Below are 20,510 nucleotides of genomic sequence, written 5' to 3'. Positions count from 1 at the left end.
CCCTGGGAGCTTCAAAAACACTCATTAATGGAATCTGACAAAGCTTGGAAGGTGGGAAGACTCACCCATTCCCAGTTTTCTTGTGGCTAACTGTAGATCGGGAAGGACTGGAGATCCTGGGCTGTCATTCCCTGCCACCACTAAGGTCTTCCATTCAAGAGTCCTGGTACTTTGGACACGTTCACCTTAGGTGAGTGCTAGCTTTCAGCGTTTCTTTCTTTCTGCCAGGTGTCAATTCTTATACTCTACACAGGGCAGTGTGGGGCCAGAAGTTTTTCTGAGCAACCTTGATTTAGCTCCATCTCCTCGAGGTTCAGTGATTTTTTTTTTCTGGTCAGTTTCAGAGTTCGTTTATATTTATCGCAGGACGTAGGGTGTGAGCGTGAGTTGAACACTGTGTGGGGATGAAGCAGGCTGAGAAAATGATTGCTGGAGTTAGGGACTAGCTTGTGCTCTTAGGGGAACACCCGTGTGATGGGCTGCAGGTCAAGGGAGGCCAGGTGAGTCTCTCAGCCCAGCTGTTGAGTTCCAACCCGCGCTATTTGGATCAAAACAATGCTAGTAATGTAAGTGGGTGCCTTCCTCGCCCAGGTGCTGGTTAGAAGTGACCCTGGATGTTGGGTAGCAGCAGCGAGGCTGGTATTGGGGTTGAAGGGCTCAGTACTGTTCTGGCCCACGGGGATAGCCTGTCAAGTGGCTGTGGGGAAAGGCTTCTGTCTCAGACAGGGCTCAAGGCCCCAAGACCCAGGCCACTAGGATCTCTTGAAACTTGGCCCCTTAAGCGGGAAGAAACTGCCCTTTCCTCTCTTGGCCAGGAGAGGGGTGGCGGGGGTGGGGGGGGCAGGTTCCCCGCCTCTGAAGAGGAGGGCAGGAGGGAGGAGCCCAGCAGGGCGTGTCGCAAGAGGGAGCGCCGCGCGCCCCGTGCGGGCCCCCTAGGAAGTGGATTTGGCCGGCTCCGGATCCAACCCAGCTTCCAGGTTTTCTCCCGGCCCGGCCCTGCGTGCTCCCGCCTGTCTCGGGCTCGCCCCCCCCCTCCCCATGCCCGCCCCCTCCCTCCCTCCCTAGGGCCGCCCCGCTTGGCCAAGTTTGCGGAGCCTCGCTGTGCGAGCCGGGCCAGTCAATCAGCAGCAGAGCTGAGAAGGGCACAGCCGCGCGGCCGAGGGCAGTGAGCTGAGCCGAGCTGGGTGAGCGGAGCAGCGCCGGGTAGCTGGAGCCCCGCGCCAGCGATCACCCGCCGACGCCGCCCACACTCTGCTCTCCTGCGACGCCTGCCACCTTCTCTTCCTTCCCTGAGCCCCTTTGCCCCTGGCTAACTGGCCCGGGTCCTCTAGCCTTTGGAGCCCCGAGGTCACCGATCCTCTCCTTAGTCCCTTGGGTCCCGCGCCCATTCCACGCCCTTTTCCTTGTACCCCACCCTGGCTGGGCGCCTGGCACTGGGGACCGTTGCCTGACGCGAGGCCCAGCTCCACTTTTCGCCCGCGTCTCCTCCTCCTGCCCTCCTCCTCCTTCTTCACTACCAACTCCAACTCCCCGGCTCTCGCTCCACTCGTGAGTGTTGACTCCGCGCCTCTCCGCCCGCTCCGCAGCGCTGCTTCCCATCCGGTCTCATTCTGTCCCCTAAAGGTGGGAGCGCATCGGTCAGGGTCCGCACCATGGCACGGTTAGGCTTGCTCGCGCTTCTCTGCACCCTGGCCGCGCTCAGCGCCTCATTGCTGGCTGTGGAGCCCAAGTCGAAAAGTTGCTCGGAAGTGCGACGTCTCTACGTGTCCAAAGGCTTCAACAAGAACGATGCCCCCCTCTATGAGATCAACGGTAGGTGGGAATCCTACACTCCCCCCATTACCGAGCGGTGGGCACCCGGGGAAAAGGGGCGGCCCCCCACGCCGCACCAGGTAGCCTAGAGGGAGAAACCGGCAGGCAGGAGCCAGCCCCGGCTTTGAGCGGGCACTGCGAGTGAGGGGGCGCCGCCGTTTATTCAGTGCCACTTAGGTCCCCTGCTACTGCCCCCCACCCAAGCCCTCTCACTCCCGGGAAGCCACTAGGGACTCTGGCCCTCAAAGTGCTTGGCATGGGCTCTCTTGCCTTTTCCGGGTTGAATTCCTTACTGTGTTCCCCGCTTTGTTGTGTGGGTGACGACGAGGCCGAGTGGGGGCGGGGTGGGGAACCTCCTGGAGTTTGTAGATTCCTAGGGGCGCAAAACGTGCGACTTGAATGAGCCGCTCATTGACGGTCTCCTAAAACCCCTCTCCCCGCCTCTCTTCCATCGCAGACACGGATTAGTTTTTAGGAGCTGCAGGGGCTTTAGAAGTCACCTTTAGAAAGCGAACGCTTTACTCCTTACTCCTTCAAATCCCGACTTTTGGGAAGTCTCCAGCTTTCCGGAAGGTGTTGGATAAAAAGGGTATTTCCCTTCCTTTTCTCTTTTCTCACCTCATTTTAAGGGTTAATTGCACTTTCAATTACAGACCTTTGAAAGGACTGATTACAGGAAACCTAAATCTCGGTTTGGAGATGGTTATGCAAATGAAGATGGCTTTGCCTCTGAAAAAGTTCACCGGATTTCAGTACTGGGGGGTTGCTGGGGGTGGTGCGTACGGTATTTGGGGAACTCCCCCTGGAGCATTGGGGAGGCAGCATCAGGTACGTCCTCCCCTCCTGCTCGCGAGGTCTCCCAGTGGCGGTGCCTGGGCGAGTCCTCCTTCCCTGTTGTACTCGATTTTTTGAAGCCGCCAACTGTTGCGCACAGCCCTGCGGGCTGGCGGCCGAAGCGGCACAGGTAGCTTGTTCACCCCGGGGGCTCAGAAGGAGCCACGAATCTAACTGGCTTTTGGCCAGCTTAACCTAACGGAGGAGTTAGAGACTCGAGCCCCTAAGGCCAAATCTCCATTCCGAACCTTTCATGGAAGTGTGCAGAGTGCGCCTTTGCCTAGCTGTACTGGTTGCCCGGGTGGGGCAGGCAGGGGGCCAGCAGCCAGCAAAGGAAATACTGTAATTTTAACCAGGCACTTCCAAAGGCTTAAGAAGACTTGGGGGTCATCTTTTGGAAGGGCTATTAATAACCTTGGAGATTAAGTGCAGTCATCAATTACATATAAATTACAAAAGTAATTGAGGGAAGTTGCTGGGCACTTTCAGAGTGTAATCGGCCTCCGTCTAGAAATAGAACTGAAGAAATTGTTGGTAGTAGCCCAGGCGGCCACTGCACCTTGGCAGTTGTCAAGTAACTCACACGTTACTGATGAAAGGCTGTCTGCCCTTCAGCTGCCTGTCTTTGGGAACTCAAGTATGTCCTCCCAGCCTCTTGATTTTATTGGTTGTAGAGCTCTGAAAAGCCCCCTTTCTTTTCCCTCTTCCTCCTGCTGCCAGTAAAAGGGAATTGAACCAGCAGCCGCAGAAGCTTGGGGGCTCTGCAGGTCAGACCTGAGGTCTTTTGTGCCCTGCACAGTTTGGGCCTGGGTGCTTCAGAGATGATTGGCGTGAAGGTTACAGTTGTCATTCTCACATTCTGAAAGGAGGCATGCAGCTATGCACTTAATGGGACAGTGACAAGTTTCCATCTGCTTGTGCGAGTAATATATGTGCCTCTGAGATAGACTAGAGGCATTTTGGCAGTGGGCTATGAAATCACCATCCCCAGGTCCTTCAGGTTTGTGGTGTGTAGTCTCTACAGATGGCAGGACATCTTCCCTAGCCAACATCTAATGGCAAAGGAAGTTAGAAAGGTGGTCAGGGACACTGGGTGTTCCCCTTGATTGTCATGGGCACTGGAAGATACCTGAGATACATCTTTGCATAAATGTCTATCTGCCCCCCCCCCCCAAAAAAAGATAGGGAGTTATTAGTTTCCAGCAGCAGGAAATGGAAGCTAATGTGCTCACACCCAAAACATTTTATTCTTTTTGTCTTGTCCTTCATCTCCCTCCCAGGGCTGCTGCTTTTATTTCCCCCTTTCAGTGACCTACTGGACCGCATTCTCCTGAGGAACAAAGGAAGTGCCTTTTTAGCTGGAATCCTTGGAAGACCACCAAGGACTTTAGCTCATGCAGTGCAATTTCGCACCACTTTCAACAATAACAAAAATGCATGACTGAATGGCTCAAAAATGTGGAGTGTAAGAGGCATTCATTTGAGTCTAGGACACTATCACAACACAGACAGACCCCAGAAAATACCTTCAGATGGCTGGTATAGAAGCAGAGTAATCTTACTATCACCCAGCCTCCCCAGTTGCTCACGTTAGCCTCATCTCCTGTGGACTATCCTTTGATAATTTTGGCCATTTGGGGAGACAGTTCTGAGGAAGTCAATGGAATGACTTAGCATAAAGCTAGATCTGAATGAAATTAGTTGCCTAGCACTTCACTTGGGAGAAGTATGTATTTTCTTCAAAGCTAAAAAAATGATTTCACAGGCAGCAGGTTGCAATGTCTACTGGACTAGTTCACTGAAACCTAGGCTAATCCAGGTTTAATGTTTTGTTTTGTTTGGGAAGAATGATGAGGATTGAACCTAGCTGGGGCTTTGTACATGCTAGGCAAGCAAAGCACTCTTACCCCTGAGATAAACCCCACTAGTTGAAGTTTTATTCTTGATAGCCTTGCACTTGGCCTTCTAGAGGTCTAGAAAGACTTTGAGCAGATTTGGTGTTTCTGAAGGGCTCTCAGTTATAGACCATAGTTGGGACAATCTTGATGTTGTTCTATTGAGGGTGTCAGGGAGGAAGTATATCATACTGCCAGAGTTTTTGAGTGAGAGCCTGCATTGCCCACATGCTTGACTTCAATACTTTTCAAATAATGGCCAGTCCAGATGCCATGATCACAAAGCATCTATAATAGCTTTCATTGGCCATTTTTTTGGAGTGCCTGTTACATGAAATATTCTATGCTTAGCATCAAAAAAGCAACAAGAAGGGTAGGAGATCACCCCCTCCCCCCCAAAAAAAAAACCACACCGGGCTTGGTAGTAGGGAGATAAGCTATTCACACATACTTGGAATTCACTAAGAAGTATGATAAGTACCATGTGAGTGAGATGAGAAATGTGGTGAAGCTAAACACTAGCATGTGCCAGACCCTAGGTTCAATCCCCAGCACAAACAAACAAAACACAAACAAGGAAAAGGGATTGGGACTAGAGTATTAAATAGGTAATGGTAGTTTGTTAGTATAAAATAATACGCTATCTAAATGTTTTAAAACGACTTATCTTATATACATTGCTGTGTTGCCTGCATGAATGTCTGTGTGAGGGAACTGGAGTTACAAACAGTTGTTAGCTACCTTGTGGATGCTAGGAACTGAACCTGGGTCCTCTAGAAGAGAGCAGTCAGTGCTCTTAAGCCCTGAGGCATCTCCTCAGGCCCTGCTCTCTAAAATCCTAACCATTTTCATTAGGATATGTGACAACTAGCACATTAATAGCATGCTGAAATTGCCTTGAAGAGCGTGGCATTTAGTTAGAAATAGTATTGAATTTGTAAAAGGTCCCTTTTCACAGCAACATAGAATGATGCCAAGGAGAACTTTGTACCAGTCACTGTGATCTTGGAGTCTTTGTTTCTGTTCTGTTTATCTTTATGAGCAAAGAACCTGTGAACATGTACCTATACTTGAAAATGGTCATATATGTATCTCAAAGGATTATGGGAATAACTTAAGCTATATTAGGACAGAGGGGAAGGGAGGGAGGGAGATACTGAAATTTTATTGTAAATAAGACAAAGTATGTTTCAAGATTTGTGTTTTCCCTCCATTTAGCTGGGTTGGATTTTTATTTTATTTCATTTATTTTATTTCATTTTGAGATGATGTAGTCCTGGCTGTCCTAGAACTCACTATGTAGACCACACTGGTTACAGAGATCTTCCTGCCTCTGCCTCCTAAATGCTAGAGTTAAAGGCATGCACTACAGCTGGGGTTGAATTTTGTTACTGACCTTGTGATTTTTTTAATCCATTGGCACCATCAGTTTGGCTCTCTGTGTTTCGTTTGAGAGGGTCTTATTGAACCCCAGGGCCTGTCCCTTCAGTGTTAAAGCAACTGTCTTCTGGGTGTGCTAAAAAGAGAACTTAGTAACAGTTCTGGCTTAGCAGTTGAATCTCTTTTAGAATGTATAAATATAAAATGTTTGATTCAGTGTAATTACTATTTTACCTTTATTTGATTCACATCAGGTTGCGTGCAATTTCAGGATTAGCTGGAGACTCCACTGGGGAAGGAAAAAGGGAGATTTCTGTTTTCTGAACATCAGTGTTAGTCTGAGTCAGTCTGAAGTATCCTCCTCTGGTTCCCCAGTAACATTAATTATTTTATGTAGCACAAGTCTTGTTCCTATATGCTCACAAAAATACATTTTTTGCCTTATAATAGCTATTGTGTAGTTTCTTTTGGCTCAGACCCATGCTAAGGACTTTGTATCATTTAAAGGCCACAGCTATGATCTATGCAGTTAAAAATTATCACCTTTAATTTACCCATAGAAACTGAGATTAGAAAAGATTAAGAAATACATTCTTGGGGCTGGAGAGATAGATGGCTCAGCAGTTAAAAGCGTGTGGAGTTCCATTCCAAGCACCAACCATCAGCAATTCCAGTCACAGAGGCTCTAACGCCCTCTTCTGGTCTCCGAGGGCACCAGCCATACACACTGTACATAGGCACACGTAGGCGAAACCTCTATAGCTATAGAAGTAAGTAAATACAGTAATTAAATAAGAACGCCATTCAGAGTTGTATAGATTGTGAGTGGCAGAAGCAGGGTTGGAACCCAAGTCCTCTTTGAGCTAGAATAAAATATGCACTATGTTGTGCTAAGATGGGAAGATACAGTCTCTGGTTTTTTTGGAAGTTCTAGAGATCTAAGTTAGGCAGCCCTGTCTTCACACTGTAGTGGAGATGATCCAGTCACCTCTTCAACAGGCAAAATGTCAAATGCAGTTATAGATAGTATAGAGTCCATAGTAGGAGGAATATACATTATTTCTTGGATCGTGGGGAGCAGTGAGGGTTCCTAGGGAGGGAAATGTCATGGTTTATGTTGTTTTAGAAAGATAATTAGCAACACTTTGGAGTTAAAAGGAGTTGGTAAGGCAAGAGATAAAGGCAGACAGATCTATTGGGAGGCTATTTAAATAGTTCTTAACTAGTCTACCTGCCTCTCCAATTTCCATTTTGATTTGGCTGTTGTCAGCTGCTTTGGATGCAGTCATCCCTCTGTGTTGAGCTTCTGTGGCTCCATGTATCTTAAATCACCCTGTTTTCATTGAGTCACTGTTGAACTCTCCAAGGGTTCTGTGCCCACCAGTAGTGAGTATGTTCTAGCTGAGGATCTCATGCATATGGGTCTATGGTACCGGTGATCTAATGGCATTATAATTCCATAGTATATAACAATCCCATTGGTCTGTTCTACTCTCAGGAATCTTGGACCTAAACACTTAAATTAAGAAAAAAAATGAGAGTAAATTTCCTTGATAAGTTCATGTTATCTTGAGAGGATTGTTTTGCTTTGAGGGAGTAAGTGCAGTTATTGAACTGATAACTGATCATTATAGGTACTTATATTTATTTTACATTTGTTTATTTGTGTATATATGTGGCAGCGGCAGGAAGTTGGGGTAGAGGAGCTAGTCAGTTGTGCTTGTGAATGTCAGGATAGCTTGAGAGTGTTGCTTCCCTTCTAACCGCCATGTGAGTCCCCAGGATTGAACTCAAGTGATCAGATAGGCACCTGTACCTGGTTAGGCATCTCACCAGGGTCCTGTTACAGGAAATTTTAGAAAAGATTCAGAATTCTGTATTTCTTTATGCCTTGAGCTACAGTTTTAGGAACAGTTAACTGAAATGGTTCTGATTTTGCATACTCAGAAGAGCACATTAGCACGTTACCATGTTAGGTCTAGAGCATCAAGCTAGTTCAGTGTATGAGTTATGCTTTTTACCAAAAATCTAAATTTTATATTCACCAACAATAACAGGATCAGAATATTTTATATAAATAAGCAGATACATTAAAATGTGAACAAGTAACAGCATTTCCAATTCCACTCAGTGAAACATCTGTTGCTTACTAGGGAGAACATGAAAGTGCAGAGAATTCACGAAGCGATTCCATCCTGAAGGTAATTTGAAATATTATATTTAAGTTCTGATGCATTTAATTTAGCAATCTGGTGGGAGAGAAAAAAATCAAAGAGATCCATCAGCCAGGTATTCAACTTTTGAAAAAGAAACTCTAACAAATGTTCGAAATTAGGGGAAAATTGAATGGAAGAGTTAAAGAAAGTCAATATAACCTCCAGGAAGCCTGGAAACTATGTAAAAACATCTTATTGGAAGCCCAGATAAATGTGTGCCAGACATCAAAAAGACCAGCTGCTTGGGGGAAGGAGAAAAAAAAAAAAAGAACCCGGCATGACTAACTGGCAGAGTGAAAGAAGTTGCTTCAGGGAAAAAAGACGTCTCTCACAAAACAGAGGCTAGGGCAGGAGAAGTCCACCAGGTATGGCAAGGCAGGTACAAACTAGAAATTAAGTGAGACAAAAGATAATTGACGGTGAATCTTGTGAGGTAGATTGAAAATTTCTCCATGTTACCAAGATGGTGCAAAAGGTAGGTGGAGCTCAACTTTCCAGAGGAGAAGCAATATGGTTTCTTTAAAGGCATATCATGTCTGATTAATCACCCATGGTTTCTTGCCAGGAAAATAAAAAGATCATGAGAGGGCTGGGTGTGTAGTTCAGTGATAGAACACATGCTTAGCATGCTCAGGGCTCTGGATTCCATCCCTAGTATTAGTCACTCAGTCCGATCAATAAAAGCATTTGGACGCTAGGAAACAGACATACATAATTTAGGTTTTTAGAAAGTTATGCAATGGGATACCAAAGCTGAGAATCCTTAAAATGTCTATTTTGGGATAGGTAGGGATGCTGTTTTATTAACGATGGAAAATTAATTGAGGGAGTAAAGTGAATCTAGTGCCTTAGATGTAAACGGAGCGGACCTGCTTTCTTAGAATGAGGAGCTTTAGCCTAACTGTGACAAATTTCTGATACTTTTGAGGAGGATTTTCTTTCTTTGAAAAGGAGGGGTTGGGGTGGTATTAGAATGTAGAATTAGATTAGTGGTTGTCAGTTCGCATTGTACCATAGCATCACTTAGGGGAGATTTTAAAGCACACTGATAAGTGGGGCTATGTTTTAGCTCACTGGCTTCCCTCCTTCCTTTCCCTCTCCCCCTCTGTCTGGCACTAGGACCTCCTGTGCAAGGCAAAGTGTTCCACTCCTGAGTGATATTGTTGGCCTTCTTTTTTGTTTTGAGATGGTCTCATTAAGTTGCCCTGGCTGGTCTTGAACTCACTCTGTAGCTGAAGTAGGCCTTTAATTCAAGTTCTCCTGACTCAGCAGTAGTGACTGGAGTGTTAGTCCTCTGTGTGTGTGTGTGTTTTAATGATTATCTGCAGTTAAAAATCACTGCCATTAATGATGTCTAAGGTTCATCTCATCTGTGAATTGCTGTGATTCTGAAATTCTGAACTTTCCAATGAAATTGGCTCAGGTAAAAGCTTTCATTGCAACGCTATGCATATTTGCTTTAATTTTGGCTAGTCTGGGGTTAAGTGAATGCTTAGTAAAAACGTGGGGAAAGATATTTTAAACTCAAGATCCAAGCACAAACCAGAACCACTGACTCTTTGAAAGTAGAGACGTAAGGACATTGAAAGCACTTTGGAGGGAATTAGGGTGAATCCAGCCTTCTTGTCATATATTGAATAAATGTCAGTGTGCATGGTGATATTTCTTCCCTTTCTCTTTATTGGTAAAATAACCCCAAATCTCTTTATTCCCTACTTTAATGTTCTCTTTGCCACGTGTTTATTCTCTTCAAGTGTCTTATCAAGGAAAAGAAGTACAACAAATCCCTGGGCTTCTCCTCGGCACATGCATCCAGAACACAGCTGGGAATGTGGGAACTGTTGGAACAGCTAAATGACGGACACAGCTGTCAGAAAGCCTGTGCATTCTGCTCGGAGCAAAGGCCTGCAGAACTTTTCTCATCAGTAATCATTGAGCGGAGCAGTATGCTAGGCTCTGGGGATTCCAAAAGGTGTAAAACTGGAATCAGGCTTTTGAGTTTACATCTGAACGAGGCAGATAGATTACAGAGATAGCATTTACCCTGAAGGAGATAAAGTACATCTGCTTTCCTAGCCTTTGGCTGATGAGTTGTTGTAAGTGTTCTGGCTGGGAGGTCAGAGGGTGTTATAGAAAGCTGCTTTTTTTTTTTTTTTTTTTTTTTTTTTATTTTGAGAAACCTAAAACTTGACATTTGATGGAAGTGAAGAGGCTACGGTGAATCTGGGTGAGTGGCCCAGAAGCTGAACACACAATCAGTGTGTTGATCTGGGCTCTTTGATGCCTTTTAGGATGGTAGACTAGAGGCACCCTTGAATTTTTAAGAGATTTTAAAACATTGTTATTTAAATTATGGGCATGTGTGTTCCTGTGTAGATGCTTGCAGAGGCCAGAGGTGTTTGTCCCCCTCATGGAACTCGTGGTTGTAAGACACCTGCCATGGGTGTTGGGAAACAGACACCTGTCCTCCTTGAGAGCAGCATGTACTCTTAACTGCTCAGCTTCCCTGTGGAGCCATCTCTCCAGCCCGCAAAGCATCCTTTTTAGGACAGGAACCTTTGGCTTTGATATGTTCTGAAGTGAAAGTTCAAAAAGTACATTTGAGAGAGTTCCACTGGAAGTTCTGGGAAAGTGAATGAAAGCCTTCAAGGCAGTGGCAGGGGACAGGGCATGGGGTTCAGTTAATTTGTACTTTTGCCTATTGAGAATACCCAGGGTCCCAGTGAGTGAACCAATCAGTATGCTCCTTTTGTCTCTCTCCCTTCCCCATCTTCCTCTTCTCTCTTTCTACTTCCCCCTCACCTTCCCCTTTTCACCTCAGCCAGGTCTTTTGATTGTAGCCCAGGATGGCCACAATTTGCCATCTTCTTGTCTCCATCTTCCCCAGTGCTGCCAGTACAGGTGTGCACGCCATCTTACCTGGCTCGTGTTTTTATTTTAAAAATCAAAACCAGGTTAAAGCTCAGTGCTAGAGTGCTTGGCCAGTGTGTTCAAGGCTCCAAGTTCTGTCTCCAGCTTCCCACCCCTAAGATAAGTTTAAGACTGTATACTATTAATGTAATGGCTTATCCACTTAACAGCGTTTGGCTTATGATTTTGTCCCTCTCCAGCTTCTCTTGTAAGCCCTCTAGAACATCCAAGTTAGATGAATTGCCTGCTCTGCCCAGTTTGGGAAACCAACATTTTGACCTAAAGTCACAATACACAAGAAAACTGGCTCTCAGAGGTTTAAATATTTGAGTATTGGTTTGTCTTTTAAACATTCACCAAACTAAGTAAGTATGATAGAAAAAGAAAGGTTACAAGTTAAGGATACTTAACCCTGTAGCTATTTGAGCCTTTAAAAAAGATAGCACCCTTTGCCCCGTTAGACCCAATCTGAGAGACCCAGACCCATGGGCTCCAGTTCTCTCATACCAGGTGGCCCAGTGGTTGTTTTTTTTTTTTTGTTGTTGTTGTTTTTTGTTTTTTTCCAAGACAGGGTTTCTCTGTGTAGTCCTGGCTGTCCTGGAACTCACTCTGTAGACCAGGCTGGCCTCGAACTCAGAAATCCGCCTGCCTCTGCCTCCCAAGTGCTGGGATTAAAGGCGTGCACCACCACTGCCCGGCTCAGTGGTCGGTTCTTGAGAAATGTTTTGTGGTTTCCAAAAGTACAGGAATTATTAAAGTTTTATAGTAATTCTGTGACTAGGGTTTTTTTTGGGTGATTCTGAGGGTGGAGCCCTAAGGCTATGCACATAATTACAAGGCCAGGGCTTTGCATCACTGAGCTCACCCCTCATTCTAGGAACTGGCATTTTCATTCAACCTGCACTGTTTGAATGTTTTTGTCTTCCTCCAAGTTCATATATTGTGAGCTGAACACTGCGCATGCTCATGGTATTGGGACAGTGGGACTTTTGGGAGGGAGGTGAGCATTTTGAATAGGGTTAGTGTCCCTATTAAAAGGCCTCAGAGAGATTCCTTGAGCATGTGTTATAGGCAGTCATCAGTGAGAAGCCTGGCATGTGTGAACTAGGAAGTGGGCCCTCACCAGACATGGAATATGAATATGCCAGTACCTTGATTTTGAACTTCTTAGCCTCCTGGCAGCTTGCAATCCACTTCTGCTATTTATAAGCCACATGTTCCACTTTATTGCAGCTACCTAGACCTTGGTGCCCAAAGCCTATCGTGTTTTGTTCCTCTCCACCTCCAGTGTTGATGCTGTTACTTGGTTTGCTCTGGGGTGAGAGGACAGCATTGCATGTGGTTTGCTGTAATCCCAGGAGATTTCTCACATTGTCTGCTGCAGCACTAGCAGCAACTCACTGGGCTCTGGGCTCGCAGATGAGCGTTTTGAAGCCTGCCTGGCTTTGCTTCTGCCTACCAGGTGCTCTTTTCCTTCTTCTTCTTACCCAGGCCCTCATCTCTCACCACCATTGCTTTCACACCAGCCCTGCTCCCAGCTAGCCTTCATTCTGAACCATCCAGCTTGCATCCCCCCCCCCCAGTGGCTGGAAGTAGGTGCGTTTGCACTATAGAGCTTCCCTTGGTTTCCCCAACCCCTTGACACCAGTCCTAGCAAGTCTGAAGTCCCTGGCCCAGCAAGCCTGAAGTCCCTGGCATAGAGGTTTTTTTTTTTTGTTTTCCTTCCTCCTTTTCTTATTGTTTCTATTCTCTCACACATTTGTCTCCATTGAGTGTTCAGTCTGGTGTTTAGTCAGAGACAAAAACAAAGCACTCTGTCCTTGCAGACAGCAGTGGAAAGCATGTGGTTAGCAGCTCCCACTTGCAGTGGTCCAGTCTGAGTGGGAGTGTCATTTTTCTGGCAGTCACTTTACAGAAGTCCCTGTGTGTGTGTGTGTGTGTCTGTGTGTGTGCCTGCGCGTGTTCATGTGCATGTCAGAATAGGCGGTCATTACATTCTTTACAATTTATAGTCAAATTTTTATCTACTATTGTCAAAATTGCTTTAATTATACAATATTCCCCTTGATAAGACGGTTTAAAAAAGCAAACCAAGACAAACTTCGCACCGGCATATCTTTACAGTTCTTCACAGTTGCTCCTTCTCCAGGGAAGTCAGTGGGTTAGTGCTTTGGTTCCATAGAAAGATTTCTCTTTTTTGTTGGCATTGCAGGGAGGGGGTTAAAATGAGTTTATTTTAAACTGCACTTGAATGAAATGCCCCCAGCTTGCCATGTGGTTAATGTTTGGCTTTGTTTACCCTCAGTTTGGTACTAACTGTCTTTGCTCTCTTTGCTCTGCTGCTTCAGGTCCGCTGGGCCTGGATGCCCTTGGGAGAGACTATTCTTGTGGGAGGCGGTCAGGTAATTGATCATTAAGCAGTCTGGCACTCTAAGGCCACATTCTTATTCAGGTACAGAGGCAAAAGAAAGAAAGAACTTTCTCATGTAGGTGTCTGTATCCATTTTCTTATGCTCTGAACCAAGACTCTGGTCACCCATTTTTTTTTCTTATGGTCTGAACCAAGATTCCAGTGACCAGGTGGCATGTATTTTTGCTTAGATGGTCATCTATGGTACCTACCGCTGGGCCATGTTTTCAAGATGGGTCCTGAACCTGCACTCTTCTTGTGATCGATCTCAAACACTGCCACACGGATCTTGGTGCCTGTCACCTCTTGCTTGGATTCATTAGTGGTTTATCACCAGTGTCCTTGCTTTCAACACAGCATTCAGTGTGTTCCTGTTTTCTTGCACTTAACTCAGGTCACATTACTTTCTCTGCTCCAAAGGCTCTAGTGAGAGACAGTGAGATGGCGCGAAGGTTAACAGCATTTTCCCCCAAGCCTGATGACTTTGAGTTCCTCCCCAGGACCCACATGGTGGAAGGAGAGACACATTTCTCACAGGTATTCCTCTGATTTTCCACTTGTCCATCATGGTGTGTACACCATCGTCAAGTAAATACACAAAACCAAATCACATCAAATCTAAATAAAGGTTCTAGTTGCTCCCCATACCCCCCACCCCAGAGTAAACCTCAGAGCTTCTGAAGCCCTATGGTGTCTGCCTGTCAGGTGTCTTTTGGTTGTCACAAGTTTCACTATCTTCCTCAAGTACCCAGGAATAGTTGGACCTTTGCATCTCACATCCTAGGCCCTCACCTGTGCTAGGTAAGTAATGTACCCTAAGGCTCCATCCCCAGACTTTGTACTTCTCAGTGCTGAGACTAGCTTGTAGCTAGAGTATAGCTCACCCCCTCACAAATTTCAGGCTTGATCACTTATTGCCTCACTACAGAAGCTTTTCTTTATCTATAATATAAAATAGGAAAATGCCTTTCACCCTCCCCCATCCACAGATTTTGTCATGCTCCTTCTCCATTTTCTTCTTTGTGTTATCACCATCCAACCTTGGGGCAGAGAACTTGATCTCTTTGTTCACTGCCCAGCACTCGCTGTCTTTAATACATTGTCAGGTACTCAGTATTTGTTGAATGAAGGCATAGAAGGCATAAATGAGCATTTTTTTTTTTTTTTTGCAGATAAGCTGCTCTTAGGAGAAAGCTTATGGTGACCCTGAGATGACATGCACATCTTGCCCTTTTTTCCTTATAGGAAGGGGTACCTAGGCTGAGGATTCCATCCCTATTGGGTTGGCTGTTCACTGGCAGGCATTGAAATCAAAATAGTGAGAAAGAGAGAATTTAGCACCAGGCCTCAGAGTCTTGCAGCTTATGGACTACAAAGGATCGGAGGAAAACTGTTTTTCTTGAGTGTTTTAGACCTATGAGTCTCTTCTTATTTTCTAGGAGTCGTGCTTTTTCATCATCTCTAGCTTCCTGCTACCCCAACCCATGAACATGCCATTTGTGTTTCTGGCAGTGAATCCTGAGGCCAGTTGTAGAATACTTATCAGAGTAGTGCAGAGGTTATAGACCTGTTATCAAGACCTAGAAGGAATACTTTTTTTTTTTTTTTGGCCATATACTCTGGATGGACATCTTTATTGATGCTTGTTGGACTTGGATGGGTACTAGTAGATAGAAAGTTCTAAGTTAACTCTTGGATCACTTTTCTGTTGTATTCTAGAGAGGCATCAGTGTATAAGCACCAAAGCCTTCAGGTGTTTGTGAAAAGGCAGTGTCCAGTCTCATCCCATAAAGATAGAGTGGCTCAGAATGGTGTCCTTCAGTTCAGTAATGACTGTTGAGTACAACATTGGCTCAGCAACATGTGGTTGGAATGTTCCTCTCAATTGGTAACTTTCCTCTTTGAGCCTTTTATTAGAGATGGTGATGTGGTGTGCAGGTTGCCTCCAGGAGGAGAGGAGGACCCTGGCCCCTAGCCTGGAGAGCAAGTACAAAGAGGCTGGTCACAGAGATTAAGACAGAAACAAATGCAACCCAAGTGATAAGTGTAGCACTTGCAGGGACACAATGGGAAGCCCCATGCTACTGCTTAGCCTGGCCTTTCACCATTTCAAGAGTTACTAGTTTTTAATTTTATTCTGTTTTACTTAATTTCTCTCTTTTCCTTCCTATTTCTTTTCCTGTGCTTAAGATGGAAGGTCTTCACGTGAGCAGAAAATATGGTCGACCACAGAACTACAACCCCTGCTACATTTTTTTTTCCAGAAAATGTAGATGACTTGTATATGAAATCCATCTTTAGATGGTGATTTCTTCAGAAATTCAAAGTGCTAAGTAGCTGGTACCATGTATGTAGATACCAGAATGTAGGAAACTTTACTTACAGTCACAATGATATCCCAGTATTTGGAGCATTAACTGGTTATACTTCTGGGCTATCTGCTCTTTTCCAACTCTCCTGTTCTCAAGTGCTGGTCACAGCAAAGGCTGAAGGTCCAAGATCCAATTGATACAGAATCCCTGACTGCATAGTAATAAATTGGATATACCAGTTTGCATTCAGAGGGCCGAGTCTTTGCTTTATGATGGCAATTAGGGTATTACCCTGGTTTCAATACAAATTGAAATGTGATGATTATGGCCAGTGTCCTATTTAAAGTACTATGACTTATTATTATGATGAAGATAATTTGTCCAAATCAAAATAAAAATGTTTTGTTTCTTAAAATTTAATCTTTGAGATGGGCCTGGGGTTATGAAGGTCTTGTGATGTAGGCCCTAGGCCACAAGAGTTCATGAGAGCTTACAGAAAGAGATTCAATGTATTTTTTTGTTTGGTTTTGAGGCATGGTTTCCTATGTAGCTTAATGGAGACCCACCTGCTTCTGCCTCCTGAGTGCTGGGATTACAGGTGGGCACCACTATGCCCAGCTTCTGTTTTTATTTTATTTTCAATCTTTTGCATGTTTATGTGTTTGCTTTGAAAAAGAAAAAAAAAAAAGAACGGTCTATTTTTAAAGCTCTCAACATTTACCACTTTCATCGGCAAACTTCTAGCTTCTGTCCTGGAGCCCTGATCATTTTCTGGGTTGCCTCTAAGCTTCAGAGTGAATTAAACACAATGGGATTCTGGAGAAGGACACAATTCATTATAACATGTTACGAATGCAGTGTGTTTGCGAATCAACTGAGTCATATAAATATATTAGAAGACGTTCAACATCCATAAGGGAGGAAAAGTGTTAATAAACATGTCAGGAACCATTGAAACCAGAACCATTGTGTTAATTTCAACAATATCTCTGTTTATTTTCTTCTTTATTTTCTCTCTCTGTGTGTGATACATGTGGAAGCCAGAGGATGAATGTGTTGCTCCATCACTGTTTGGCTTATTCCATTGAAACAGGGTCTCTCATATCTTGACGCTCTCCAGTTTCCTCTATGTTCCCTTGCCAGTGAATTTCTTGTTTCTGCCCTTCCCCCAGTGCTGGGCTTATGGGTGTGCCTAGTTGTGCTGTTTTTTTTTCCCCAACTTAGGATTCAAACTCAGGTCCTTACCCTTTCCCACTGGGCCATCTCTCCAGCCCAATAGTTCTGTTTATAAAAGTAGATCTCTTAAGTTGTGTTTGTTGCTATACTTCCTGGGGTCACTGTGTGTTAGAAAGTGGTAAATATTCATTTCCTTCAAAATAGTGTATGGTTCATCCCATATTCCTTCCAGTTACTCAAATTTATAGAAGGCATTTTTCCAATTGACCATATTAATATAAGAGATTAATGGTAACTCTGCTGTTAACGACAGGATATTTGTTTTCTCTCTTGAAGTCCCAGCAGCTGTTGTACCGTCATGTTTTGCACAGAGGAAAAACAACAGGGAAAATTGAGACATGCTTTTAATATGAGGAGAATGTAGCTGATCACTCAGAATAAAAGGAAATGATTGCTTTGGCACAGTTATTAATTTCAGAAATGTCTTTGAATATATGCTATATGCTTGAATATTATGCCAATGCTCTGGCTTCCTAGGGTGACATTTAAGAAATGGAGATTTTGATTCTGTGTTTTGCCAAATATGAATTGCCTCAAGTTTTAGGGCATTTGTTCTTAATTGATCATAGAGGAATTTTCATCATTTTCAACAGTTCCTAGAAATGTGATCAGGAAGTTAGGCCAGAGCTTGTATTTTTTTATTTTTTATTTGTTTTTATTTTTCATTTTTTTAAAGATAGGGTTTCTCTGTGTAGCCCTGACTGTCCTGGAACTCACTTTGTAGACCAGACTATCCTCAAACTCAGAGATCCACCTGTCTCTGCCTCATGAGTGCTGGGATTAAAGGTGTGTAAACTCCCATACTAGGCTGGAGCTTGTATTTTTATAGTTACATATGTAGTCATGTTGAAGAAAGTATTGATTAGAGAGGTAACCAAGGGATCATTAATTTGTCATTAAGAGTTTCTTTACTTGATGTGATCTCTCCTTTTGGTTGGCATTGCCATGATGCCTGGCTTATCATTACTTTAGTTAAGACAGAGTAGTAGTACATTTAAATGTTAATAAATGTTCAATGTTTGTGATTTTTCTCATACACTACAAATTTCCTTTGCATTAGATTCAGGCCTGGGAGATGGGAGATTTGTGCCCATGTCCTTTTCCAAACAACTTACTGTAACTTTGACCCAGCATGTCTCCTACACCTCTCTTCTCTTCCCCCATTCCCTGATATTTGTTATCTTTTAATCAGTCAATATTGAATTTTTTACCATTTAAAGAAGAAACAAGAGACTAAAATGATTTCATCAGCTCTCTAATTGCTGTACTAATGGAAATCTGTTAGTCCCTCAAACACCACGGGTGCAGTTATAAAAAGAGCTGGTTACTGATCCTTGAACCATATGTGTTTAATTAAAAAATTCTGGCAGGACATGAAACTTAAAAAAAATCACAAAATAATTAATGAAAACTCCACCTGCTTAAAATTATTTTAGCCATATTCAATTGGATTCCTACAGTCATAACAAAAATTGTTATTTACAACAATTATTTTGAGTAACAAGAGATGACATTCACTGTGCATTCAATTTTAGATATAATTTGAATACATTTATGTGGATTAATCCACTTAATGCAAATAGGAAATACAAAGAGTGAGCACAGAGGAGAGAATTTCAGATGGAATGAAGAATTTAAAACCAGACCTATTACAGTAAATGAACTTTGGGCTTCCAGGTAGCTGAGGCAACACAGGACATCCAACTGCTTATGCCTTTCCCTCCTAATCTGATAAAAGGAAACACAATAGTTCTTCAGCCAGGATATTTTCCTAGTGTTCCTAAATCTAGAAAGAATTTATTACAGTAGGCTCTTTTGTAAAGACATTAGACAGGGTAATAATTAGTGTTGTCAGCTGGGCTGTCAGGTCTGTGGTAGCATCATGGCTCTTTAGTCTAAAGAGTGAGACTCTTCCTATCGCTAGTGGTAATGAGGTCCTTTGTATCTGTGAGTTCATATCTCATTCTCTACGTAGCTACCAATACCATGCTAACAGTAAACCGCAGCTCTATACAATAACCGGAAACCTGAAAATACTTTTGTTTTATACTAAATGTATATCATAAAAATTCAAGAAGCTGTGTGCCATCTGATACTGTTTTCATTTTTAAAAATTTGTAAATTACATATACTTACTTATTTCATGTATGTGCAACAATTCATGTATGGAAGTCAGGGGACAAGTTGTGGGTCCCAGAGATCAAACTGCTCTTTAGGCTTGGTGCCATATGCCTTTACCTGCTGAGACATCTGTCAGTCCTTTTCTTAAGTATTTATTTTTTTGTGATTTTTTTTAAAGGTTAACTTTTTTTTTTTTTTTTTTTGGTTTTTCGAGACAGGGTTTCTCTGTGTAGTTCTGGCTGTCCTGGAACTCACTCTGTAGACCAGGCTGGCCTCGAACTCCGAAATCCTCCTGCCTCTGCCTCCCAAGTGCTGGGATTAAAGGCGTGCACCACCACCACCCGGCAACTTATTTTTTAAGAGATTCTTTTCTTTTCATTTTTTTCTTTTCTGATGTATAGATGTTTTGTCTGCTTGTATGTCTGTGCACCATTTGAATGCCAGATACTGAGAGTTACTGACAGTTGCAAGTTACCATGTGGGTGTTGGGAATCAAACCAAGCCCTTTTGAAAGAGCTGCTAAGTGCTCTTAACCACTGAGCCATCTCTTCAGACCCTAAAAACATTTTTCTTTGTTTTGTTTTGTTTGTTTGTTCGTTTTGTGAAACAGGGTTTCTCTGTGTAGCTCTGGCTGTCCTGGAACTCACTATATAGACCAAGCTAGACCAAACTTAAGAGATCTGCCTGCCTTTGCCTCCCAAGGGCTGGGATTAAAGGAATGTACCACCACTGCCTGACAAACAGTTTTTTTTCAAGTTCTGAAAATGGAACCTAGGGCCTCATGCATGAGCAGGGCAAGTACTCTGATCTCTAGTTCCAGTGCCCATGAACTCTAGAAAGCGGAATGAATTGGGGGGTACCAGATGGCATCTTCTCTTTTTCAGATCTTTATTTCCTGCCAGCCCTGATTAATAATTATGCTACTGGGACTTTGTACCTGGATGCAAGTGTTGGCCTCTTGAGATTATGGTTTATGGCAAGTCACAAGACAAATGCTTTGCAGTTGAAGATACTCTGTAACAGCCACAGTGACAAGTCACTTCTGTATCTGTCTTTTTCCTATCACAGTCCAGCCCTGCTCACATGGGTATATTTCTACATGGTTTCAACCACAGTATGTAACAAGCTGGTGCATCTGTGTTTTGTTTTATTTCCCCTTGTGCTACCAGTTGAACCTTAGGGCCCCCTGAGTTAGCCAATTGCTGTACCACCAGGCTACATTTTCGGCTTGCTTCTGCTATTTCCAAAGTGAAATTATAAATGGTTCTATGGCTGTATACTGGCATTATTTTTCAAATGGCTGAATGGTACCGAGTGTGTGTGCCTGCGTGCACGTACTAATGCACCTTAAACAATCTAGGCAAGTGTTCTACTTTAGCTCCAG

At 43.8% G+C, this 20,510-nt stretch overlaps 1 protein-coding gene across 1 annotated transcript in view; it reads left to right on the top strand.

Annotated features, from left to right (window-relative positions):
* The first annotated feature begins 1,110 nt into the window (after positions 1-1,110).
* The window catches only part of Gpc4 (glypican 4), a 109,998-nt gene continuing 90,598 nt past the window's right edge, over positions 1,111-20,510 (top strand). The window contains exon 1 of the mRNA XM_034485559.1: positions 1,111-1,812. Coding sequence (XP_034341450.1) covers positions 1,653-1,812 — 160 coding nt within the window. The 5' untranslated portion in view covers positions 1,111-1,652. The remainder of the gene's footprint in view (positions 1,813-20,510) is intronic.

Source organism: Arvicanthis niloticus, chromosome X (genome assembly GCF_011762505.2).
Source record: "Arvicanthis niloticus isolate mArvNil1 chromosome X, mArvNil1.pat.X, whole genome shotgun sequence".
NCBI classification, from domain to species: Eukaryota; Metazoa; Chordata; class Mammalia; order Rodentia; family Muridae; genus Arvicanthis; species Arvicanthis niloticus.
Note: the sequence above shows the minus strand (reverse complement) of the source record. Positions and strands in the feature narration are given on the sequence as shown.